The 27,968-nt window shown below is 33.8% G+C and overlaps 1 protein-coding gene across 1 annotated transcript; it reads right to left on the bottom strand.

Annotated features, from left to right (window-relative positions):
- Positions 1-22: 22 nt before the first annotated feature.
- LOC118201348 (E3 ubiquitin-protein ligase MARCHF3-like) lies at positions 23-27,682 on the bottom strand. Its single transcript, XM_035373442.2, has 4 exons — positions 27,402-27,682; positions 16,117-16,226; positions 3,451-3,686; positions 23-332 (listed from the first exon to the last, which is right to left on the bottom strand). The coding sequence occupies exons 1-4, from the start codon at positions 27,601-27,603 to the stop codon at positions 50-52; spliced, it is 831 nt and encodes a 276-aa protein (XP_035229333.1). The 5' UTR covers positions 27,604-27,682; the 3' UTR covers positions 23-49.
- Between the last annotated feature and the right edge of the window lie 286 nt (positions 27,683-27,968).

Here is a 27,968-nt window from a genome sequence, read left to right as displayed (position 1 = left end):
TTAAAGGGCATTCTATGAGAACATACTTTATTGGAGACACTTAGGAATATTACACATTTGACGTTCGAGAAGTATATAATAAACGAAAGTTCGGTAGACAGCGTGTGGGTTCCATAGGCGATTCATCTCTGGGTAACGTTGGTTCAGGTTGGTTTCTAATTGGCAGTTCCGGAGGGAGGATTATTGGGCGCAGTAGGTCTTCGCTGGATTGAAGAGGAATGTTAATAGCAGTCTCTTGAGCATCCTCTACGTTTCCATCACGTCCAGTCCGATCAACGATGCGCACGTTCCAGTTATGATCTCGCCATCGGTTCCATATTGTCAGATGATATCTGGGGGAAGTGGTAGAAAAAATTTCTGTTTGGAGATATATTTGTAATACTAAGCTTAAATTAAATCCATTCTGTGTGGTACATATGTGATCTTTTTGTTACACCTTATACCCAATCAGCTTATGATTATTTTTTATTATGTAATATATTTTTGGCAAAGCTAGCAGCAAGGGAAGCGTAGCATGGGCAATATTTTAGAAAAAGTGAGTAAATTTTAAAACATCTTAACCTAAGAAAATAAAATAAATCTATAGTAGAAATCCTTATTGAAGTTATCTTTAATTCGCTTTGGAGCAGTGTTAAGTTTTGTACAGTTTTTCAAGAGCGCATCATAAAGCTAAAGAAAAATATGTCTCTTTGTCGTTATTAGAACCTTTATAATTTTCAGCAGCAGTTAATTTTAAATTTTATGGTGTGGAACTAATATATAGATTGTATTTGAATAATAAATTGGCCTTATATCTTTCCTATGAATGTAGAGTATATTGATACCAAATTGCAACAACCTTTCACTAATACCTCACCAACGTTTCTGTACAGCTACTTATTGTACAATAATATCCAATACTAAAGAAACCTTTTACAAAATATGCATTTTTTAAAATATGAATACTTATACTTTCTTTAAGGTTTTTAAAGAAAAAAAATCATTTTAAACTATGGATTATTGGAAAGATTTTTTTTCTTCAAAATGTACAAAGAAATCTGCCAGAAATTTGCTAAATTTCTTTGTTTCTAATGAAGAGGGTTCTGTACCTGTTTGCTCCTGGAATCGATAGAATCATGATTAAAATCCATGCCAAACACAAGGTTGTTACTTTGCCTGATTTTATAGTAAAGTTAAGCCAAAATCAACAACACGTAGAAAGAATTAAAAACTGTGTTTGAATGACAAAAGAAAATAATCTGAGGCAATCAAAAATTATTCATGTGAATGTGGTGTAATTATAGGTGCTAATTTACTCAATGCAGATTCTAAAATTTTGGGTTACGTGCTAGAGTTTTTATCACTTGAAGAAAGACTCACACACAAAAAAAAATTCAGAATGGTTTGAGAAGCACATTAATTCATCAGAATAAGAATCGACCAATGTAATCTGCTATGAAGAAACCAGAATATCTATGTCTAATAATGGGAGAATGATGCGGGGGAAGAAAAAAAAACTATATCTCCCGTTTTATTGGGCCGTTTGACGAAATTCAAATCGCATTTTTAGATTAGAAATATTAGATTTATATATAGCATTGTTCTAACATAAGTCTTTTGACAAAAAAATGGAACTTTTCTGAAATAACATACTAATTTTTTCCCATATTTTGATTCTACGATTCAAATTATGCCTAAATATTTAATTTTGTAAAATTTCGTGCGAAATTTGTGGAGAAATTCATAAATTTATCTTGGCGTATTTTTTTCAGTTTGCGCCAAGAATAGTGCACTTGGTTAACTTCTTAATATATAGCAACCCATTTTCCTTTCCCTTCCATTGTACAGGACCGGGAAAAAAAGTCACTTCGTTCCTACTTTTTTACATTGTGCATGAGAGGAAAAAAAAGTCACATCGTTCCTTCTTTCAAATAATTTTAACAAAGTGCCTAAACCACATTTGATGTTGTTATCGCTTTCAACAAATATTCCAAATTTCAAGGCGCGCCAACATATAAATTCACGTATATCTTTTAAATTTTGAATACTGCGCATCGGTGGTTTTAAGATTCAGTGGTAATCCAAGTTTGTCGAAATTGTGGTGGTTCAGCAAAACAAAATATCACATCTCATATCAATAAATTAAAATTAATAATTACCAATCAATAAAATATAAATTGATTTAATTAAATATAATAATATCTCAATCTCAGAAATCGCACATCATCCATCGAGCAACTTCCATCGAGTCTCAGCACGCACTCAATGGCGCTGAGCGTTATGCGGGTCTTACCAAATACAAAATTGTAATTTTTTGCAGGTATGATTAGAAATGCATCTACTTTAAGATGATGGTAAAAATTTTAGAATCTAAAACATTTTTCAAAAAATTTATAAAAATTATTTAAAAATACAAATTTTAAAAATAAATAAAAAAATGGACGAATGTTATTTGGAATGAACCTAAATTTCGAAATGTGAAAGGAAGAATCAAATAAGTTTAATAAAAGAGAGATATTAATAAATATATACCAAACTCAATTAACATTGAGGAGCTAAAATTTTGAGAGCTAATATTTTAAAAACAACTCGTGCGATTTTTACAAAACTTAGCAGTTTGTCGTAATTTGAGTGATAGAATCGAAATATGGAAAAATAAATGGCATATGATTTCAGAAGAGGTCCGATTTTGTGTTCAAATATCTATATTAGAACAATGCTATATATAAATGTAATACATATCCTAGGTCGCGCTTTCGAGACATGAAAAACACAAGTTGAATTTCGTCAATCGGCCCAGTAGAACGAGATATATAGAACTGTCCCCCCTTTATTTTCCGTTTTGTACATTAAACTAATTAGAGAAGATATGCTTCCTGAGTGAAGATACCTGTGAGGCATCCAATGATATTAAGGTATGGAATTTTATAATAGCAAGTCCCGTGGTAGAAGAATTCATGTGATTAAGTGGCATTTTAAATAACAAAAATACAATAGTGATATACTTGAATGAAAATTAATACTGTGAACTTCAAAACGCTTCCTTCATAGTGAAATTTTCATATTTAACAGCACTCTGTGTCTTGTCATATTTCTTCTTAATGCAAAACGTGGTTTTAGGAAAATGATACTGAATTGCTAGAATGGTCAGGCACTAGCCTTAATCTAAACCTATTCGAAAACTTTTAGAAAAAAATAAAAAAAAAGCTTGTTAGTTTAAAGAAGTCGTAGAAAAATACAACTAAATGCAGCTATTATACAGTCTAATACTGTAACATTTGCTGAACTAAATCATTGTCAGGCTTTAATTGCAGCAAAAGGTTTCAGAAACAAAGTGCTGAAGGGTATTTGAAAAATTAAGAAATTTACTTTCTCACAGTTCAGGAAGCATAACTTTTCCGAAAATGTTAGATTATTTCACAAAGTGCATTGTATTATGTTCTAAACTGAAAGCTTCTTTTTATAATTTACCTGGAACAGAGTGTGATCCAAGTGAGGTATGCGAAGACTAAAAATAAAGCTAGAATCACAAGTGCCACAGTTTCAAGCGTCGAATTCTTCACTTTTTGGTAATAGATCGCTCCTTCCGCACACAGCCAGAATGTGGCAATACCCAAAGGAGTGAGAAAAGCGAAGCATGCGAAATCTCCCAAGAAATTTCTTCTTTCGTTTTGCGTTTCTGGTTGACGACACCAGTCCCAGAAACTCTGTGTAAGAAGAATCATTTTGAGAATGTAGAAAAATGCCGTTTGTTACTAATGATACTAACTGATAAATTAATAATGTAAACAATGAAGTTAAGACTTACTGCTTACTTGCTTACTGAAAAAAAGCTGTTTTTATCGGCAATTTTTTTTTTTTTTTTTTTTTTTTTTTTTTTTTTTTTTTTTAAATGATCTTTATTTGAGGATTCGAGGATTTTGTTTCATGGTGGACGCTATAACACAAAAGTACCGTTCAGAAATACCATTTATCAGTTAATATTTAAAAGTCTATCAAATCATAGACCAGCTTTACGTCGTATTTTCCAAAGTGGCGTTAAAAGCTGTTTTGATAGATAGTTTTTAATATGTTACTCAAAGTAACGTTGTAAGGTTATAACAGTTAGCGTTTAGTTTAAGCCACTTTCCTGTCGCTTCTTAATTTCAACTTACAATTTCCGGCCAGAACGTGTTTTTAGAAGCGCAGTCAAATGCAAATGAAGAAAGAACAATAAAGTTGAAGTTCTACTGACTTCGTTAGGGAGCCAGAGATTCTGAGCAGCGCGCGTTCGCCTTTTAGGCTACTTTCTCTTAAGCTATTTTTACGATCGGCCGTACTTTAGGCCCTTCATAGCTTCGCCGTTAGCGTTAAGGGGCCAATTCTAGTAGAATCTTGATAGCTTCGGCTATATCTTTCTAGATAAGTTTTATTTCTTAGTATTCCTGAGTTCAAGCCCGAGTGGAGGCTTTGTTGTAAACTCCAAGAAGGAGTCGACTGTTAAATTTATTTCGAATAATAAAGGGTATTTAACCCTTCTTGAGTCCTGCTTTCTGTCTACTGAACTGAGCGATTATTCGCTTACCAGTTCTTAAGGTTTCTAATTTTTATCTGTAACTTAAAGATTAGAATCTTACAGCATATTACCAAGGATACTGATGACACAACCCTGATGATTCCTTTTTTGCAGCACATTATATTCAGACTATTAGTTTCGTTTTGGCATTCTGTGGAGTTTCACTATAAACGGCATTTCACTTTTCAAATTTTTGCCACCAAATATTAGAGCCGTGCATTATATTTAAAGAAATTAAATAATGAAGAATGTGCATGAATGTATGCATGTTTCTCGCACTGTAAAAAAACAACGGTATCTAGAGCTATCAAATTCTGAATAATGTAGTCCTCCACTCGAATATGGGTATCTGGAAGCCCAAATTTGGGATCTAGAATTTGTTTTATTATCTATTTCATATTTTGTACAACTTTAACGAATTTTTGATTAACAAACTCAACGATTTCAAAGCGAGCAATGGCAACGTTCTTTTAAAATTATTTTAGGATACTGCTGTTGAATTGAATTTTATGGTTTAAGGGCGAAGAACATGATATTTAATAAATAAAGGTAATACACAAAACGTTAAAAAAAAAAAAGTCCCTTTGGGCGTAATATGAAATATGAAAGCTTTTTTTTTTTTTTTCTTTCTTTTTGCTGGAGATACTGTTAAAGAAAAACTCAGCATTGATTAGAGAGGGGTCCTGAGGCAGCCAAGCGATGTCTTCATAACTAGAAATTAATCTTTCTTGAAGTCATAAATGGCTCGTATTGGGCTTAGCAGAGTAACCGAAGAAAGGGTTCTAGGAAAAAAGCCCACAGGAATAATGCTCACAGGAAAAAAGCCCACACAGAAATATGACCACATAGAAAAAAGCTCACATGGAAAAATGCTCACTTAGAAATATGCTCACACGGAAAAAAGCTCACACAGAAGTATGCTCACTTGGAAATAAGTCCACTGATATAATTCACATTATGTGTAGATTCAGTTTCAGTTCAGATTAACAAATGGGCCATTTTGAATTAAGAAAAGGAGAGGAGAAAGGAAGTAAAAATGAAACAGAATTATGCAGTGAAAAATTATTACAATTTTAATTGTTAAAAAAATAATAAATATAAGTTACACATTTTATAATATAAACATTTAGAAGAATAATGAATAATGAATGAGAGTTTAGAATGATTATTTTATTTAAATTACGTAAAATATTTAATTTTATCATCGATTTCATCATAGTTTCTTACATGATTCACGATTACCAAATGTAAGTTTTCATGTTTTCTTTTTTTTTTTTTTTACTTCAGTACATCCTGTATTTACATTAGCTAATAACAAACGTTGAGAGGCTAAATCTTTTTCCAGTCCGTCAAATAAAAACCACATACTGGGATGGCTACAATTAAATAAGGATTTAGTGCGTTATGAGAACCTTCGCAACAATTTGTTATTTTAGGAGAGATTTCTCGAAGGTTGCTTCATAATGTTCAACTGAGAGGTATCATCAAAGTGCCTAAAAATGTTAATTTTATTTCTAAAATTTTAAATTTCTGCAGAAATTTTACAACTTTTTTGGCTCCAAATTTGAACAACTACATTCAAACATCAATTTCTATCGGTACACATCAAAAGTATGCAAAAATAGAGCGAAGAAACAAAAATTAATTATTGACAGCTACAGGAAAAAAATGTCGTACAGGGGCAGTGGTATAAAATATTACAGTACATGCAAAATTTTACTGCAGTTTTCATGCTTATATTTACCGCCCCAGAAAAGGTTAATGTGAGCATTGTCCATGTGAACATATTTCATGTGAGCCTTTTTTGTGTGAGCATATTTCTAAGTGAGCATTTTTCCACGTGAGCTTTTTTCTATGTGGGCATATTGCCTTGTGGGCTTTTTTCCTGTGAGCTTTTATACCTGTGAGCATTATTCTGTGAGCATTTTTCCTGTGAGCTTTTTTCCTGTGGGCATTTTTCCGGTCACCGAAGAAAGGGTTTTCAGCACTCTTAGATAACGTTCATTCCGTACTTTCATCATTGATCAGCGGTCAATTAGATATAGGTCGTAATCAAACATTGGCAAATAAATGGCATTCGAAATAAACATTATTTGGTATACAGAATAGTATACAAAATGTAGTTACTGGCTTTTGGCGTGATTTTAGTAATTCCTTGTACTTAGCATAAAATAATAAATTATGGTACAAATATTTCGCATGTCGTTTTAAATAAAAATAATAGTCACCATTCCAAGCTAATAAATTCACGTGTTTCCTTAACAGTGGAAAAAATAGATTATTGGTTACCAACCATTTCTATGCTCTGTACTCGTTAGGAAATATTTGATTAATGCTCTGCTAAAAAGTTATAATACCATTCTTACAAATATATTAACTCATTAAATTTGATACATATAAATATGGATATCAAGTCTCTTTTTGTGTTAACGCTTAAATGCCACGCATCATCTTCCGAAGAAGTGTATGGGTATTCCAAATTGGGGAGCTCTGGCAAAGATTTTGAAATTTATGAATTGCTACAAAATTATTATCTTTAACACTAAGATTTATATTTAACACACATTATTGTATATAGGTAGGAGAGTTAGAGAAGAATTTTTCAGCCGAGATGTGCACTTGTGTGCAAAGTTGAGAGAATTTGCACATTATGTTGAATTTCTGAAAAACAATGGACAAATTTTAAGGAATTTTTTATGAATACTCATCTGTAGCAGAGAACGAGATGTACAATTCAAAAGTCATTTTATGTAAGCATGATTATCAGTAAAACTCATAGTGAAGGGATATCAAAAATGCACGTTGCGATATTGAACAGAAAATGAGTCTAACATGGAGTATGACAACCAGAAAGTTCTGTACTCTCACAGCCAGAAAGGTCGAGTGACGTGAGAACACATTGGACAGGAGGCAGCTCAGGAATCCTTGTAGTAGTCGATCCAACTCCTGTAGCAAGGCAGCTTTCACCTCCGGAATGACTCAAAAAGGAGGATGACGAAATGAAACTGTCCTTCCAAGAACGTCTCAGACATATTACCTAGGGTTAAGATCAAGAGATATAGCTGGCCAATACATGCGGAGAATGTCCTCACGTTCCAAGTAATCGTCGACAAGCTGAGCCCTATGTGGACGAACAGGAAGTCAGGACAATTGCACCCCTGAAAAGTCAAACATAGGGCTCTAAGATCTCCTGTCTGTACTTCTTAGCAGTCAGAGAGCCTTTATCCAACATATGCAGGAGTGTGCGGCTGTCCAACATAATGCCTGCTCAAATCATTACACCTCCACCACCGTAATGATCCTTTTCCGTGATGACGGAGGAATGTTATCGTGTTTCATTCTCTCTTCACATACAGGTACGCCGAGAATCAGGGTCCAGGTTGAATCTCGACTCATTTGTAAAAGGCACAATGCTCTACGGAAGCCTAATCCAAGCCGCATGTTGTCTGCAGCATGCTAAACGCACTATCTTGTGAGCTGCAGTGAAGCAGTGAACGGGACGCAAACAGCTGGGCTTCTAGAATACAGCCCTACCTCATAAACCTTCGTGCAACTGTAGACCGTGAAACTCGGGTATCGTTGACAACATACAGCTCACGTGAGAGTTGGGAAGCTGCAGCAGTTCTGTGTCGTCGCGCTGAAAGTGCGAAGTAAAGATCCTCATTCGTCGTTGTAGAACTTGATAGTCCTTATTCAGGTCTTCTCGATATGGATCCAGTGTCCTGTTTCCACAAATTGCAGGCGACACTGGGGGAATACATTGAGCTCTGTAGCGCCTGCGTTTGTGATTAGCATGCGTTCAATCTACCTCCAATTCTCCATCTTATTCCGTCATCCTAACGTTCGTGGTACACATTTTACCTGATACTTTATAAAAAATTTACCCATCTCTTGGTAAAAAAACATGGCGAATGTCGTGAAGGAGTACAAAATCGCCGAAAACTCCTGGTGCTCTTATATCTCTTCCACAACCACAGCTCCGCAGGCACGAACGTGTATGCATACATATTCGACTTTGTTGTATGAATTGTTTGTTCTTTGTTGTTACTTTGTTGTAAAAGTATTGTTAATGAATGAAGGTCGACATGTTGAACATTTGTTATAAAGAGCATAGTCTTTGATAAAAATCAATTGTTACGCTAATTACTTTTGTTAACATATGAAGGACCATCTCTTGGTCGTTTTAAGCACTTTTTTTGCCTTCAGTTAAACCCCATGGCATTTCAAGCATTTATGTCAATTTTTACCTTTCTACATACATTATTCACTGAATTATTGAATTTTCAAATGTTAACGAAGTTTTGGATCATCCGGTATGTAACGTCAGCTACCAACTTAATTTTGATTAAACATGATTTAAAAAAAAAAAAAAAAAAAAAAAAAAAAAAAAGATATTTTTAACTGGTATTGATATTATATTTGTTATAAATTAATTTATTCTTCAAATTTTGTATCGCAAAGAAATAAAAAGTCCTTTTGGGAAAATTTATGTATTTTTAGCATATGTATATAATATTTAGTTATAAAAATAAAAAATCGAGCTGTTATGTCAAAACGTTAAATTCGAGTTTTAGAACTGTTATGAAATGTACAGTACTTGGGCTGTAAATCACAACACATCGCAAACTACCTTCTTGTAAGAATAAGCTATTTGGAAATGCAGTTAAATACACTCACGTCCATCAATTAAGGACAATGCAAAATCAGGCAAAGGAAGAGTTAGAAGCAAAACAAATTTGACTTATTTGTAAAGCTTATTTATTAAACAAAAGGTAAAGAGCAAAAAAAAGATGTTATATGTTTGATATTATAAAAAAAATTAGCGATTTTTTCTCCCTGGAGCAAATTACCAAAAAAAAAAAAAAAAAAAAAAAAAAAAAAAAAACCCTATTTACAAAAAAAAAAAAAAAAATATTACATGGTTGGTATGATTGTTAATATATTGTATGTCTCCCAGACGATGCAATACAGTCCGTACAACGCCTAGGCAAGCTAAGTATCAAATTATCGATCTGATCTTGGGGGATATTACACCACTCAAAAAGCAATGCTCTCCGAAGTTCCGGTAGACATGTAGGAGGAGGTTGAGGGGCTGCAACTCGTCGGCCAAGCATGTCCCACACGTGCTCTACTGGATTCAAGTCCGTTGAGAATGCTGGCCTGTCCATACGGGTGATATCCTCCGATTGAAGGCATTCGCTTACGATGTTTGCACGGTGAGGACGGACGTTGTCATCCATAAACACAAATTGTGCGCCCATGGCGCCTCGAAACAAACGTACATGTTGTTCCAGAATGACGTCCCGATAGATTTGGCTTGTCATGGTTCCAATTCGAACATGCAGGTCAGTTCTGGAACCCAGAATAATTCCACCCCAAACGAGCACTCCTGCACCACCGTAACGGTGTCGTTCAATGATGTTTTCTTGGTGGTAACGGGTACCTGGAGCTCTCCATATGAAAGGCCGGCGAGAATCAGACTGCAAGCTAAACCTGGTCTCGTCGGAAAACATCACACAAGCCCACTGTTGCGGTGTCCACAATGCATGCTCTCTACTCCAGGCTAACCGCAGGCGATAGTGAGTTGCAATAAGTGGAACGCATCTGACAGCTCTACGAGCATATAGACCAATCTGCCCTAAGCGTCTGTACACGGTCTGCCTTGAAATTGTCGTACCAGTGGCTGAAGAGAGCTGACGAGACAGGTCTGAGGCTGTGCTCCACCTATTTCTTTTGGCAGTAACTGCCAAATACCAGTCCTCATTCGGCGTTGTAACTCTGGGGCGAATTGTGCTGTAACGTCTACTCACATTACCATCATCTTGGAATCGTTGCCAAAGCCTGGAGATGACACTCTGGGCAATTCCAAGTTCGTCTGATACTTCCAGTTGGGTACTGCCACATTCCAGAAAGTCGATAATTCTACCACGTAAAAAATCCTCCAAATGCGTCCTTCATGTCATAACTATTCGGTTATCGCACTGAAATGCTTATAAAGCGCCTGCGAGCAATTTTACTTCTTTGCCTGTACACTCTCGTCATTGTGACGTACCATCGGTGTCATCTGGTTACTTCTTGAAATTTGCATTTGATTCTTGAAGATGTGTGTAGTGATTTTACAGGTGATATATTTATTTTAGAGTTCGATTTCCGCGTGACTCCGAATTATCCTTAATTTAAGAAAGGATACTATTTTTCTTTTGACGGAACGTAATTCGATACATTGTATGTTTACGATAAAACGAGATATGAACGCAATTTTATTGATATGATTATTTTCAGGGAGTATTTGTTTCCTCGATACCTCCTCTACATTTTTCGTGTAATTTGAAATACAGTATAATTTCGTTTATTCAACTATGTCTTATAGCTCATTGTCTTCAAACCCTAATTGCACCATCTGAAAGCAGCTGACGAGCCCGATTTTTTTTAACAAAATAAAATTTTGAAACTAAATTTTAAATCTTATTCATCAATTATTATCAAACTTACATAAACAGTAATAATAATGACTCGAAGAAAAAATTCAAAATTATCCTTATTTACTGTCTGAAATCTAATGTCGTAAGAAATTTCTATTGATTGCACTCTATTCTATTGATTGAGAGTCAAACGTACTCTCAGCTAAGTAGTAAACTTTCAGACAGACCGTCGAATTAATCACTAAATAACCTACTTTTATGTTAAAATAAACGGATTACGAAACTTTCCAAAACTTAAAAATAAACAATGCCAGTTTGTTCTCTTTCTTGTATTTATTAAATTTTAGTTCGACGCATACAGAAAAAATACTCATAAATGTAATGTAAATATTTTAAATAATTATATACTATTTTACTTCTTGCTACAACTTTCACGGCATTTCGATTTTGATAAAATTTGTAACTTGAACAAAAATTCCTAGAAATTATCTTCATCACGAATTGTGGATGGTCATTTACTAATGTGTGCTTCATGAGACTAATTTAATTTTTACCTACTGAACAAAAAGCTATTCGCATATAAATGTACTCCCAACAAAAAGATTATTCCTTTTGCAAAAATTCATAACTGAGGATATTTATCTTTTGACAAGTACGAATGAAAGTTAATCAAATCTATGACTTCAAAGTTAACTGTACTTTTATATTTTCTGAAGCGTTACTTACGTACGTTTTTGGTAATAAAAATAATGTAAAATTGGTCTATAAGTCATTGCAATATTAAATTTTTCACTGTCTCTTGTTAGTTCCAACCGCTCATATTTTAGTCTAACGTGTGTCTTTTTCTGTATTATACTGAAACATATGTCAAAGAGAAAAAGTGGTTCTTAGCAATCAAACTGAAACTTCAGGCCTATAAGATAAAGCTGACTCGATGCAAGAAGTTGCGTCTAATTTCGGCGGCAGAAGAATAACTGTTAGGAATTAACTACGAAGTGATGGAATGAAGGTTATTAAAGCATTTTTTATGTACATGGAAAGTAAACTGAGGTGACTAGCACTGATACTTTCTTCATTTGACGATAGGGAAACCTTGGAGGTGCATAATACTGCATAATACTGCACCTCCAAGGTAAGGTGTCTGCAACTTAGCGGAATCATCTGGGAAAACAAACTAATATTAACTACTATTTTTTGTTAAATTTACTTTTTGCGCTTTATAGAGAATATATTAACGCTTTGTTTAACATCCCTCGTAATGCACGTCATTTTTGTTGTACAGTTTCAAACTACAGTATTATGCAAACAATGAACCTGTTTTTATTTTCTGAGAAAATCATGTTACTACTTCTACTATATTGCTTGCCGATTTATTCCCGACGTTCACCAGTTATGTCTTTTATTGCGCTAAAATTGTAATAAAATACTTTTTGTCCAGTATATCTATTTCAAAACCGGTTTCTTGGTGGTTTCGTATCATTCGACGCTACTTACTCGATTTCCCTGTATTCTTATTTATGTCAGATAATCAAGACTCTACTGCAGATATACTTTTTTTACATTAATGCTATTCATTTCAGCAAGAGCTGAAAACAGAGTTTTTTTTTTTAAATAATTTGTTCCTTCGGGTGGCCAAGTAGTTAAAACCGCTGAATGCTTGTAATTTACTGCGGTTTGAAATCCCGCCGAAAGGACTAGCTGCACGTAATTTCCTCTATTTGCAACGTGATTTCGAGCTATTTTTCTCAGAACGTCCTCCACGGCTTTTTTGAGAGAAACTGGCCGATATTCACTAGGCTATTTGCCCAAAGCCCTCATGTGCTTTGCCATAATAAGCTAAACAAACAAGCAAGCTGCAAATAATATTTTTATTCGACCTTTTAATCTTTTTGCAAACATACGCTGAATATTTATGACTGTATTTAAATTTCACAGCTGTTAAGAATTTTTCACACTGTTATTAAGTATTCCTCGCGTGACCATGAAAGAAATTATCAAGCATGATACATCTATTCTTGTGATTGATATTTAATGGAGTTTATACGCGAATTCTTCAGCACATGAAATGCTAAATATCTATTTTGTTGCACGGAAAATTCATGCCGATTTTTGGCAGGTGGCGTAAGGACAGGTCTGATTATAGCAGAACTATTGAAACCGAATGATATGCACACATATCGTAAAAGACGGAATTTAAGGCATATTTGGAAAAACATTTGGTTATAATATGCTAATTTTTGTCAGTTTTATACCCCTTTCAATATGGAAGAAAACAAAATGCATTTTATGATTTTCTTTTACCAATGTAGAAATCCCACACAGGACATGCGCTGTTAATGGCGAAGGTACTGCAGCTGAAAGAACTGTGCGGAAGTGGTTTGCGAGGTTTAAAACTGGAGATCTGAACCTGAAAGATCAAGAACGCTGGGTAGGCCCTTCACCACAGATGAAGATTAGATTAAAACACCGTGTCAAAATGCACTGTCCATAAGCATTTTGTGAAGCTTGGCTGCATAAACCGCTTTGATGTATAGGTTCCCCACGTGCTAACGGTGAAAAATCTCATGGATCGCATTTCCATTTGCAACTCGCTCTATAAACACAACGAGGAGACACCATATTTGAAGCAAGCAGTGACGGTGGATGAAAAATGGATAATTTATAATAATGTTGAGCGAAAAGATCTTAGGGAACGTGAAATGAACCACCTTCAGGCACCTCAAAAAAGGTCTTTATCCAAAGAAGGTCGTACTTTATGTTTGACTGTGATTGGAAAGGTACCCTGTATTATGAGCTTTTACCAAATAACGAGATGATAAATTCAGAGAACTATTGTTCTCAATTAGATGAATTAAAGACGCAATCCAACAAAAAGCGAATCGAAAGGGCGCTGTATTCATTAGGAGAATGCGCAGCCTCATGTGTTTTGATAACTCAACAAAAGATGCTGGAGCTTGACTGTGAAGTTCTACCCTTTCCACCATATGCGTCAGACCTCGAACTCTTTTATTTCCACCTATTTTGATCTACAAAATTCCATCACTGGAAAAAACTTCAACTCTTTGGTAGAGATAAAAAAATCACGCAGAAAGGTTTCTCTAAAAAACCTCAGAGATTCTAGAAGGACGGAATTTTCAAGTTGCTTGAAATATGGAGAAAGGTTGTGGAACAGAATGGCACCTATATAATGTAATAAATATGTACTAAAATTTGAATCTTCGGCATTTTAATTTTCCTTAAAAATCGGCACGAACTTTCCGGACAACCCAATATTTCTTTAAGTATTCATATTGTTATGTTATTTTCTCCCTTCACGTTCGTACTGGGTTCCTGAGGATTTGCACTGAATAATGACAATACTACTTGGTGAAGTATCGAAACACACTTTATTTAGCCAATATTAATCAGGACAGCTCCAATAACACTTTTTACAGTCGTCGAAGATCTACTATAAACAGGCTGGAACAATTAGCGACACAGCCTTCACACTGTCAGGCAATAACGGTGGAGACAGCTTCCTGCAAAGCGCCAGAGTACAGCTCCCGACTCTGCTTGGTCGTTCTCGGAACTCCACGTACTCTCGAGACACTCCACTGTACAACTCGAGATGCACTCGACGACACACGAGCACAGCTCCCGACTCTTCGGTCCCGGAGCTCAACACGCTCTTTCGACGATGCACTAACCGCGATACACTAACAGACTCCTTCGGTGCACTCGACGACCCACTCGGCACTCGCTGCCCGGCTGTCAACTCGATCGACTCCGCACGAACTGACTCCCTAGATGAGACATCAACTCGATAGTAACGAACTCGCTCTCTGACGCGACACACTCTCTATCAGCTTGCTAGGCAAGACAGTGACTCTCGCACTCTATGCGAACCACACATTAACTGACTGCGGACCAGCAGGGTTTATATAGCTTTCGGTTTGTGTTCGAGAACATTCTGGGCTAAACCGTTAACTATTCGTTCCAGAAGATTCTCCATCCGTCCATTGATTATCTCCAATTTTGTCGCCAAATATCGCCAAACGGGCTATTTCTCGCCAAATGGGGCAACTCTGCTTTCCTTTGCTATTTTGTGGCAACCCTAAAACTGCTTTGCGGGGAAGCTATCTCACGGCGCCTGTACATTTCGTAACAATATACTAAATAGGAGGAAAAAAGTGCGCCACTACAGAACTTTATAACTGCTTTTTAAAAGATGGAATAAGATAAAACTTTCATGTTTTCAGATGGACAGTTGTCGATGTCAATATTTATTCTGCTCAAGGCATAACATTATCTACAGTGTCAATGTTTCTCGAGTTGTTGGCAGTTGGCAGAGGAAATTTACAGATACGAAATTTTGGTTTTATGCTTAATGTACTCTATACATAACAGAACAAGTAGTTTCATCGAAATGGAAAAATGATGATGTCTACATATATATTGGTTCCTGGTCCTAAATCCAAAGAAAAAAAAAAGTAAGAATTAAAAATTGGGGGAAAAAAATTCTCTTTTTGTTTACGAAAAAGGTATGTTAGTTCACTGTGATTAACTTCTCATTTCATACTACCTAATGAATTTGGTTTGAATAAAATATATTTTTATTCAGCTTTTTGTGGTTGTCAATTAAATTCATTATTATTAGTGTTTAAAGATAGGTCCTTCACCTATTTCTGGGTTACAAAAATATAGAGCTACCTAAAAAGCAGCTAATAATAATTATTTTTTCTAAAAGTTGTAATGTTGAAAACTGTTATAAGATCAAGAAATTTGGGCATATTTTTTTATGACGTCCAAACTATTTCCGTTTAGGAACAATTGATGGAGATTAAAATAATTAAGAGTTCTCACATATTATTTTATCCCCGAAAATTTCAGAATTTCTTTCCTAATCTATTCTGCATAAAACTTGTATCCCCAAGTCTTTTATTACTAAGGCAAAAAATGCATAAAACTACAGAAGTTCTGCACGAAATAGCTCATATGCTATACTAATGTTTAGCAGCAGGAATCTAATTTCATTAGATCCAAAGAAGTTTTCAGGGATAATATAAAATAAGAGGATAGATAAGTTTAGATTTATTGGTAAACAAGCTAGCAAAATAAAGGACCGTTTTTTAAAATCTGCAGATGGACAGAAGACTGAAATGATGTCAAATTTTGCTTTACCTTGCGAGTCCTTTTTGTATGGAAATGAAAATGGCACAGTTCACACGTTTCGCAGTTTGTTGATTCTAGCCACCTCTCGAGACAGTTACGATGAACATACTTAATCGTTCCTGAAATGAAGAACAAGCGAGCTACATACATACAATGAAACAAACTTAGACATTGCGGCTTCTTCAATTACAAGTTATACAAGCAAAACAAAACAAAAAAAAGCAGTAAATAAATAATTGAAAAATATTATTACACTACAGATATCTGTATAGTGTAATAATATTGTTGCTTACTACAGGTTTGTGGATTTGGAGTAATTGATGATAACACTTGATGAAGAATCAAAACACGATTTATTGGCCAGTATTACACAGGACAGTTCCAAGAAACGTTTCCAATCATCTAAAAACTACGATAAATACGCTGAAAAAATCAGCAACATAGCCTTCAAACTATAAAGGTGAAGGCAGCTTCATTAAGTACGTTTTCACTTCACAGCAAAGCACTAAGCACAGCTCCCGACTCGGCCCAGTTGCTCTCAAGCTAATCTCTGAACTCAAGTCACTACTACGCTACTGAATTCAAGATACTACTACCTTGGCGTACAAGCAGGGTATATATAGCTTTAACCTGCTTTCAAGAACATTTCCGAGGAAACCCGCTAAGAATGCGTTCTAGAATGTTCTTGTTTCGTCCATGACATATCGTCAATTTTGTCGGCAAATGTCTGCGCGATTTCGCGCCACATCTTTCAACCCTGCCACTTTCTGGCAACCCTATCCTCGCTTTGCAGAGAAGCTATTTTTCCGCAGCTTTCACCAGCAGGGAATTTCGTAACAATATTCTTTAATTATTTATTGCCAGTAACATGTTTAGGTTTTCATAGCCAGATAGTATCAACGTTTGTGTAAAGATGCTATCACTTCTAGGGACGCGCGCGCTTACCCGGGACAATTCCGAGAAACGAGATTCTGCTAGCACTGCTTTAAGCGGGAGGCTTCCGAGAAATGTTTTGTCTAGCTAGGAGAAACATGTCCCGGCTACGAGCAACATTTTAAAACTTTTCCGAAAATGTTTCGGCTGGAGACGTGTTCCTCGAACGTTCAACCAATCAGACGAAAGTTCTGCTTCTGAAGGATCACGGGTAACTTTCAATATGGCGATGGCTCTCACTGTGAAGTCATGGACGGTGGAAATAGAGGCCGATTTAATTATTGCTGTTTTGTTGTAATAATATAACTGCCTGAGTCATTTTAAAAATGTTTATATACTCATTAAATATATAATCGGGAAAATTTCAGAGTTGACAGTATTTTACGACGTTCTTGCATTTCGGATTTGTTTACAAATTGTTCGTCGCCAAAAGTTCGCCAAATTTGTCCTATTTCGTGCTGATTGTGTATTATCTTTATCTTTACATATAATAAAATAAAGAGTCTGTCTCTGTGTGTGTGTCTTTCGTTCGCGCTGCGCGTAAGCTAATAGACCCACGGCTCAGAAATTTGGTACATAGGTGCATCTAGACAAGAGCCAGTGCACCTCGAAGCGATTTTTTCGAAATTAAAATCGTTTATTTTTATAAATGTACAATTTATTTTTCTTTGATTTTTGGACACGTTAAACTTTCATCCTTGCGAATGCTTTTACAAAGGAATTTTGGAAAAATGATAATATTTTGTATTTTTAAAAGATTTTTTAAATGAAACTCTCGAGTACCCTTCTCAGATCTCACATCTTTAAAAATGTGATTTTGGCAACAATTTTCCAGTCTTGTTGTTGTTGATAGATTTTTGATGAAATCGCATCATTTTGGATAGTTTCATTCTTTTAGAAATATGGATTTGGTAACAATTTTTCATCGTATTTCTTATGTCACTGTTTTAAGAGATTGGCATATTTCATTGTCATATATATATATATATATATATATATATATATAATACATTTTTATTGATTTTTTTTTTTTTTTTTTTTTTTTTTTTTGTTTTGTTAAAGTTGTTTTGCAGAGTAAAATTCTGCGCGGAATTTTATGTTTTTTGAGTTGCTTTCATGTTATTTTTTGTTTGTAAGATATTGAAAAGTTTTGCATGATTTTTTTTCTTAAACGAAAGTTGGTTAATTTTTTTATTAGGATAGTTAATATTTGTATTGGATATAGCTTATTTCATTGTATTTTTTTTCTCTTGAAAATATGTGATAAAATATCATTAATTATACTTTGCTTTTCAGAATTTTTTTGTTTTTTTGTATTCATTTATGTTATTTATTGCTCATTTCACTGTTTTTAAAATATTGAAAAGTTTTGAGTGATTTTTTTAGGAAACAAAGTTCTTAACCTCCTTTATACCATTTGAGTTCTTACGATTTTGCAAAGGGAAGTTGGTTAATTTATTTATTAGGATAATTAATATTTGTATTAAGACATATTGCTTATTTCATTGCAATTCTGTTATACGTAATAAATTTTTTTTATGAAGTTGTTCTGCAGAGAAAAATTCCACACAGTTTTTAAATTTAACGTTTGGTTTTCCCTTCAGCCATTTTTCCGGTACATTTAAAAGCCAGACGAAGGCTGGCAGCGAAGCTGCTAGTCACTTATATAATAGAATTTTATTTCTTAAATTTAAGTTGAACAATTTTTTTTTAAATCCGTTTGTATATGCGTGGCTTTTCTCCTAATTACTTATCTTTTAAATTGTTAATTGCATAATCAGTGACGCATTTTAAACAGCATAAAAGATGCATAAAAAATAAAAGCATAGCTTATGTAATAATGAAAATACTCATTAAATTTGTCTATTACTTTCATGTTACTAATGAAATACTTTTTGGATTATAAATGCATTACAAACTATACTTTTATTGTAAATGCTACATATTGAAACATTGGAAATTTATGGATTTATTATTATTCATGATGAAAAACATTTATATATACATTCATTAATATGAATCTTATTCATTACATTAATACTAATAAATATATATTAACAACTTCTAAACCATCGCATCTCTCTATTTTTATGTAAATATATGACTTATTAGATGTGTATATATATGTATGTATGAATACAAAAATAAACATTGCCAAAAAGTTTATTTGAAGTTACTTTTAATTCATATAACGATCATGTAATTGGCAGCAACTGTAGTCATCAGTTCTTTGCAAATTATTATGGATATGTAATAATCAGTTGAAAAATAATTGATGAGCATTTGAGTACTAAAGCGTGTACATATTTTGTTATTGGGTTAATTCATAATTATATTATATGTATGATCTACGTAATATAAGCATGACTAATAAATAATAAGAAATATAACAGCTGTGCATTTATAACATTTGATTACTTAAAACAATGCACAACTGATTATCACCTTCATATCTGTTTACATAATGAATTGTATTTTCCAATTAAGTGCACGGGCCTACTAGTGGCCGAAGCGTCGTTGAACACTGGTAGGTCTCAAGTTAGAATGCCGTGAACGGGCTGGCTACATGGGCGTTTTCTTGGTTTTCCCCATTTGTAACTGGTATTCGAGCCAGTTTAAAAAAATCATCTACAAAGAGATCCCTCCCGTTAGGCAGATATCCCTCGAGGTTTTGCCGTAATCACATAAAACAAACTCATGATGTGCATATCTAATTTCTAGAGTTGGTATAATTAATGTGTTTTAGGTATATTACCGAGTGTTCTACGGGACAGTAAACAACTCGCACATGTTTGATTGCTCATGTATTCATATGCTTTATTTGATCTTCATTTTGCTGAATAGTATCTGCTGGCTGGAAGGATGGAAATATCAGCCATATAGATTTTTGTCATAGAAGGTCCTTCCCCCCCCTCTGCTTGTTTGAATGAACAGAACAGTAATTATGAGCCATAAAGTTAGTCAAGAGAATGATTTCACCGGATCACAAATTTTCCAGTGAGCCATCAAATTTTCATTGAAATGAAGACAACAGAAAATACACATAAGTGATGTCTAATAGATAGACTTATCCAGCATACGTTTTTAAACTATTCTTAGTGTATACAGAATTGGGCTATTACTGATGTAATTGATTGCTATAACCAGAAGTGTGTTTAACTATTATTACTCGAAGTGCCAGAGTGGAGATCAAAGTGGTTAACTTGATAGCAATCACCTTTCTATTATCTTCCATTACTAACAATAAAGTTTAAAATGAAAAGAGTGTGAGCGATAGAAAACAACACGGAAGAAGCAAACGTCACTTGACAGGAAACGTCACTTTCGCCAATCTGAGCGATAACTGATTCTTGTTTGGTTTTCAGCCTGTTTACCAAGTGAAGATGGTAACCCTATTTCGCCAAAGAGCGTTTCTCAGAACTGTTCCACCAAACCTTTTGTTCCGGCAACAAATATCGTATGTGATAACGCTTTAAGTCAGCTGCTAGTTTTCAATGATTTTGTTATGTGTAGCATAGCATTGTCGAAGTATCCGTTACGATAGAAATTGTTCTGGAATGAGCTGCTACGAATTTCGTATAATGTAGCATGAACGGCTTCAGGAAAAGCGAAGCTCTGCCGGAAAAATAACACTACAGGGGTAAGTCTATTTAATACAGAGGTAAATCGTTATCTTGGCGAAATATCGCCAAGCTGGTAATGGCTATAGGGACTAAATTTTTCACCAAATTTGGCGAGAAATCTCCAAAAGTCGCCAAATTTAGCGACTATATGGCGAGCTTTTTGTCCGATCTCTCTATAACTGTAATTTATCCCTATATGTACCCGTATCGGATCCTTATACGGAATTTTAACCGTATATGCCTCCAAGTAAGGGAAGAGGAGAATACACTCTTGAAAAATTTCCGGAATGTTTTTCTTCAAAACTGGGACGGAGTAGTAGTATAATTAGTGTCGTGGGACTATACCTGTACAACTATGATAAAATTCTGGTGTCCCACTCGCATGTACTTATAACTGTAGAACGTATAAAGAAAAGATACATTAACGGAATTGAAAAGATTTTAGGCTATGCGATATCTGGAGTCAAACGCGGTAAAATTTATGCAGGAATATAATTCTGCTGCAAAATCGGTAAGAGGAGCAATTGTTTTGAATGTTTTTACTTTCTTGTACGAAGTAAAGGAAGTATTGTAATCACGAAAAATTCCGGGTACCATATTTCAATGAAAATATCCATTTTGACCGATATCGAAGGCAATTTAACGATGGTTTTTCTTGACATCTGTAGGTAAAGGCAGAATAAAGAGCTCCTCTTCCCCAAACGAATTGTAAAACTAATTTAAAATGGATCCAGAAAAGGTTTTTTTTTTTTTTTTTTTTTTTTGTGGCATACGGCGTACGGATGTGTGTATCTGGCATAACTCAAAAACGAATACCCTCAGAATGTTGAAATTTTGCATATTGGACTGGTATAATATGTAATTATATGTAATGTAATTGTCCCTTTTTGACGGCAATCGGTCGCACCAAAAGTATATAGATATACACCCACTCTCTTATTTGGTTCGGTGAGCTCAATTTTTTAAAAACTTCTTATATGTTGGTAAATTGCGCATTTTTTGCTTAAAAAGTGATTGAGTTATGTTGTTCTTACTTCCGGTTAAGGTTTTTATCCTTTTAGTTAACTTACATGCAATAATTGTAGAACTATCAACAATTCAAAAGTTATTTAAGTGCGGCTAAGCCTAATTTTTGTTTTCTATAGCAGCCGTATTTGTTTACATTTGAAACTTAGCAGAATAGTGGATTTGTTGCCAATCTAGAGAAACTAAGCTTCGCAACAACAAAGATAACGTCTTCTTTTATTATTGCGAATTAAATCATGCTTAATCCATTCTGGAATTAAGTTATTAAATTATCCTAGATTCAGCATAGTGTCCACAACAAATTAAGTCGGTTTCTACGCCCTCAGTGTCCTTTTGCCGAGTGAGACCAAAAGTAAACTTTCAGTTTTGTGCACCGAAAAACCTGCTTCTTGCGCGCTGGTAGAATTGCTTGTTTTTGCTTAGAAACTCTAATTTTAATTATAAAAGTTGTTCTTTAAATTGTTTTAATTGTATTTATGTAATTTTTTTTCAATTTTTAATAAAAATATTTTTAAGATTTTATGTATGGTTACCTTGTCACGAAGTGAGAACTGAATTAATTGAATGAGAAATATATCTCTAGTGAAATTCGAATAAATAAGTTTAAATGAAAGGCAGGAAAATTGCGTATAACTTAATGTTACGTACAAGGATGCCATGGGGTGTACACATCAGATGTTTTTTTAAAAGCAATAGCTCTGAAATTTTCACCAGTGTGTAAGTAGATTTATTATTTCATTTTTGGGATAAATACATCATTAGAATGAAAATTATATCTGTATTAAATCAATTTTGGGATCCATTTTAATTTGTAAAAAAAAAAAAAAAAAAACCCGCTGACTTTGTAAGTAGTTTGTTTAAGTTCCAACATTTTTAAAAGAGGCGCATAAAAAGATGCTAAAGAACATGCATAATTAATTAAAATCCATAAAAAAATCTAAATAATAGGTTTAATTAAAATACAAATAGTATTATGTCATATTCAACATATATAATAATGCTTAAATCATAATCAAATGATTCTTACTAAAAATGAAATATTTTGCGTACCAGGGACACACATGAAATAGCTTATGTACAAAGAGAACGTGTAGAAAAATCATTCAAAATTTTGATTTGATGCTATAACTCTCTCGTATTTTTATCTGCAAATTTTACACTTCAAGGAAATACATTTTAAGCGACTGTAAACATTTTCTCTGTGCAGCGATTCCACGGTCGGATTAAAACTTTTATAGGCCCTTAACACTTAAAAGACTTTAGTCCCTCTACATAAATTTACATCAGTTTTTTTTTCCATTCTGTTAACCTTCGTCTTATTTAGCTGCAGCATGCTAAAACGGAAATTTTTGTGTCCATTTTTTTTTTCCTTTTTCTTTGATGCTTAATTTAATTAATGCTTAGTCTAGCCACGAGCGATTCTAACAGTGCGATATTTCTTATTTCCAATTTCTGTTCACTCAGAAAGTTCATTAATATATATAGAAATAAATACTAATTCATTCTGCACTTTGTAGTAGCGCATGAATATTTTAACACTTTTTATCGGCGAGGCTTCCTCATTCAAAAAACTGTTGACGATATGTTCAGCTGTTCTAAAATTTGTGCAGTAGTAGTTAACTTCAGCTATGTGTCCTATCTTTTACTAATAGGTTTGGATACTAAAGGCTCTTTCCATGAAAGCTTGCAAAAGGTCAAGATGAATACCTTTTATTTCTTTAAGTTAAATGCTTCTAGTTTCTTTAAAGCTTGAACTAGCCCCGTTAAGAAAAGCTTAGATTAGAAAAAAAATTAAGAGCTTTTTCCGCCCCTTTTTTATGTAGATTACTACATCGATTAACAGAACTCTATCATGCTTGACTGCAACTAACCGAAACAATGCTAATGAAGTAGTGAAAAACTGAACAGTAGCAGTATTGTTCCTTTTTTCCGTCTTTTTTGCTGTCAGTCAGAATGTTTCAGACACTTCATCTTTCCTTCCTTGTGCGAAGTAAAGAAAGTATTGTAACCGTGAAAGATTTCGGCTTTCAGATTTCAACGGAAAATTCGTTCCCGAATCCTTTTTGCGTGACTTCTATACGTACCGACAGGCTAAGAACATTCCAAAACGGATGTAAAATAAATTCAAAATGGAGTTTCTTCGTGAAGTCTGTACGAATTCATTGCAGTGGGGTTATATCAGCAAGCATGACATGGATTAATTTTGAAAAGGCGCAGTCGAGAAAGGTATTTTAAACATTTTTATATAAAAAATTTCCACTTTTAGAACAGAAAAGGATATAGCCAAATTAAAATGGGGGAATGAAAAGGACTTTTTCTAAATTAAAGTGAGTAATTTTGAGTTATATATTTTATACCTTACATATATATATTTTCGGTACTGAAGCTTGCAATAACAAAAGGAGAGGCGCAATTAGATGTTGTTAGCAGTCCCATATAAAAAATTCAAATGCTCTATGTCTAACTTTTTTTTGAGTTATGCTAGGTACACATGTACGTACAGATGTCACGAAAACATCCGCTAGGAAGCCACTTTATAATCTGTTTGGGAACACAAGAAAACGGTTATCAAAATAGGTTCGAAAACGGTCAAAATTAATATTTCCTTTGAAATCTGAAATTAAAAAAATTTCGCGATTACAATACTTCCTTTACTTTGTACAAGGAAGTAAAAAGACGTGGACATATATGTTTTTTTTTTTTTTTTTTTTTTAACTGAATTTGGCCCAGTGCAATCATCTAATAGATTTACAAGTGGTACTTTCTTGTTAAAAGAGCCATCGTTAAACTCTTTTGCCTACATTTGAAATCTTCACATTAGAGATTGGACGATTAAATTTGCCAGTTTGGGCGACTACGCGCGGTGGCAACTTTAATAATATTCATTATCTTGAATCAGACGTCCATGGTTGGTGGCATTTAGCTAAATATTTCCTTAGAGATAATAATAAAGAAATAGTAATTTTTCCATGCATGGCAATGATATTTTTTTTAACCCAAATTAGTCTCTAAATGGGATTTTGCGTTGCTTCACTATAGACGGAGTATCACTTTTCAAATTATTGCCACCAAATATTATCGCCTAGGATTATTTTTAAAGAAATTAAAATATGTAGAATCCGCATGAATGTGTGTATGTATGTACATATGTATGTTCCTCGCATTATGAAAAAACTACGGTATCTAGAATCATCATCAGATTTTGAATAATGTAGTCCTCCACCCGAACATATCCACCTAAAGCCCGAATTTCGAATTAGATTTATTATTTTTTTATTTTATATTTTGTAAAGCTTTAAGGAATTTTTGTTTAACAAACTCGACGATTTGAAAGCGAGCATTGGCAACACGGCTCAAAATAAAACATTTTTATTTTCCGCGTGCGAGACTGCCGCCATTCGGAAAAATGTAAGTTGTTTATCTCTGTTTTAATTAACAAACTCGGCTGTAGGAAAGCAATGTATTGCCGCGGTCGGGATGTGGCCATTCAGTAAAGTTTCAGTTTCAAATTCAATTTGAAAGTTACTGAGTACTAAACTAAGCAATTTAAAAGAAATCAACACAGGCCTTAAGAATATTTTTTCTACTTTTTAATGTGATTGATTTAAATAATCAAGTATTAAAAGCATGAGATGTATAATTAGAAATATTCAATATTTTCACAAAATTATTACACTAGCCGGACTCCTTAAAATCATTATACACTTTTTCTTTTTTATGACAACTGTTTTTGGACGGCTCAGCAGGTGAGCGGGTCGTTTTTAACAAAATAATATAGAGAATGTAAAAATATGTATGGCAACATCTAACGCTGTATCGGGAATTTTTAAATATATGTTGTTTTTAAATTTTCGTCATTTTGCTATTGAATTCAGTTTTAAATGGCGAAGAACATGATATTTAATAAATCAAGTTAACATACGAAAAGACAATAACAGAAAAAAATGTTAGCCATCTTGGTAAGAAAACTGAATATTGATATGATGAACTTATAAAGGCCTGATAAAAATATATAAAAATGTAGGTTTAATACATAGTACGCACGGGATTTGGCAAATTTTGGTGACATTTGTGATGAGAAGTTAACACGTCATTTTGATGTTAGCGACATTTTTCAAAATCGCGCCAAGGCTGTATCGTATACTAGGATTTTTCTAAAATGCATGCCAACACTTATGACTGCATTGGGAATTTTAAAACATATGCTGTTATGCAGCTTTTGAAAATCTTTTTTTTTTTTTTTTTTTTTTTTTTTTTTTTTGTATCATAAGTATGAAGGAAACAATGGTTAATAATAGAAGAAAAAAAAAAAAAAAAAAGTTACCAGAAGTGAGTGCAAGAAGAGCAGATTGGTAGACTGCGAGGCTCAGCGAGAGCGTAACCCTTTTGAGAGACCGTTAAAATCTGAAACCTTTTATTTTTTAATGAATACTTTTGCTTTATGTCAATGAAACCAATCGTGACAAAATTTTTAGTATAACTGATTTATCAGTTAAAATTCGAAGAAGTGACATACAAAACGGTAAAATTTAAATTTTGGGATCTCGAGTTTTTTTTAATAGTCGCTAGATGATTGGATTTTTTTAAAATGAATCGATAATAAACTCTAACTTCATTATAATCCTCACTGGAAATTAGCTCATTTATATATAAATCTAGGGAAATCATACTTTGGTACTATTCGGTTTCGAGGGCCGTAAAAAATCGCCAAACTATTGCTGATGCCAATGCTGCCAAAAATAATTGCGGCAACCCTAATAATTGAGGCAAGAAAGGAAGTATAATAGTAAATAACTATCTAAGATTGATGTTTTAATTTAGATGAAAGCTTAATTTCATATACTACTTTTTTATTATTATAATTTATATGAAAAAGGCTAAACATGACTGAATGGAAGCAAAAGAGTAAATAACTATTTCAGATCATTATTATAATTTATATAAAAATTGCTAAACATAACTGAATGGATGCGTACATCGTTATTTCACTACCGACTTATCGCTAAAGCATAATTTCATCTCGTTGGTTGTTCAAACGTAATGTTCTATAATGAATGATGCCTTTTCTTTGAAAATATTCTCGGTAAAGTGCAGAATCGCTCATTTATTTGATCGCCGCTTTTTACAAGGGTAAAAACAATTAGATTTTTGTCCATTTTCTTTTACTTTTTTAAGTGAAAATAGCTCGATGTGTACATAGATAAAGTCAAGGGTGTGCGCAGTGCCATTTTTGTGCAATTCTAGGATTTTTTTTTAAGTGAAAATAGGTCGATGTGCACATGGATATCGAGTATGTGCAGTTCTTAAAAACGCGTCAAGCAGTGGATGATGCTGCACTTTACATAAAATTCTATTGCCGACTTTACGTCACGGGCAATTCCCAAATTGTTAAATCCATAAGATATAAAAAATAAATAAATAAATAAATAAAAAATAAAAATAAAATAAAAATAAAAAAGGATTTAAAACTTAAACTAGTATTTCAATGGCGTCTTAAGAAATATAGAACTATATAAACTTACGCAATCTGATTGTACGCTAGATTTGGCGCGCTGTTAAATGGGCGCGTTTGCTAGATTTGGTGCTTTTGCGCATATATTTTCGCTGCAATTTTTTTACGGCCCTCAAAACAGAATAGTACCCATACTTTTTAGCAGTCTCCTTTTTAGCTGTAAAATGAGCAGAAGATTGTTTTTAGATTATTCAACTCACCTTTGCACTGGCACGGTTTCAGAAGTCGCTCTCTGCTGTTTCCATTGTAACATATCCTGCACATGGGACTGTTTTCTAGGTCTGATACTTTCAAAACTACACTGCATCGGTCTGGCTGTTCAGAGCCGAACGTCACTACAGCTGAATCCCGAGAACCGCCTGCCCTGCAGTCTGTGGTTTCACTGTCAGTTTCATTGGCCATAAAACCCCCACTGCTTCCGATTTATATTTATAAGCACTTTGTGTCAAGAGAATTTCAAATAACTTTCACGGAATCTAAAATTGGCCGAATACTTTAATAAGCAGCCGTTTTTTGTTGTGGTAAATTTGAAGATGCCAGTCTTGATTTATGAAAGTTTGATTTTGCTTAATATAGCTTAGAAATTGATCTCCTTTGTAATATGCACTAACAATATTTCAAAATTTGACAATAATGCAAATTCATAATTTATAAATTTTATATGGCAGTACACGTAACTGTTCTACGTAACTGTATGATATTGAATAATACACGTAACTGTATGATATTGAATAATGTTTCTGTTAGTTTCAGCTTTTTAAAATTAT

Source organism: Stegodyphus dumicola, chromosome 7, assembly GCF_044657685.1.
Source record: "Stegodyphus dumicola isolate Sdum_Otavi_A_Nest chromosome 7, ASM4465768v1".
NCBI classification, from domain to species: Eukaryota; Metazoa; Arthropoda; class Arachnida; order Araneae; family Eresidae; genus Stegodyphus; species Stegodyphus dumicola.
This window is presented reverse-complemented; position numbering and strand designations above follow the sequence as displayed.

What these genes read in the sequence shown, in the direction of transcription:
- LOC118201348 (XM_035373442.2), bottom strand. Translation starts at nt 27,603, where the DNA reads ATGGCCAATGAAACTGACAGTGAAACCACAGACTGCAGGGCAGGCGGT. An exon ending in GAAACCGTGCCAGTGCAAAG is followed by an intron (nt 16,227 to 27,401) that starts GTGAGTTGAATA and finishes TCTTCATTTCAG; the next exon opens with GAACGATTAAGTATGTTCAT. An exon ending in ATACAAAAAGGACTCGCAAG is followed by an intron (nt 3,687 to 16,116) that starts GTAAAGCAAAAT and finishes CTTCTTACACAG; the next exon opens with AGTTTCTGGGACTGGTGTCG.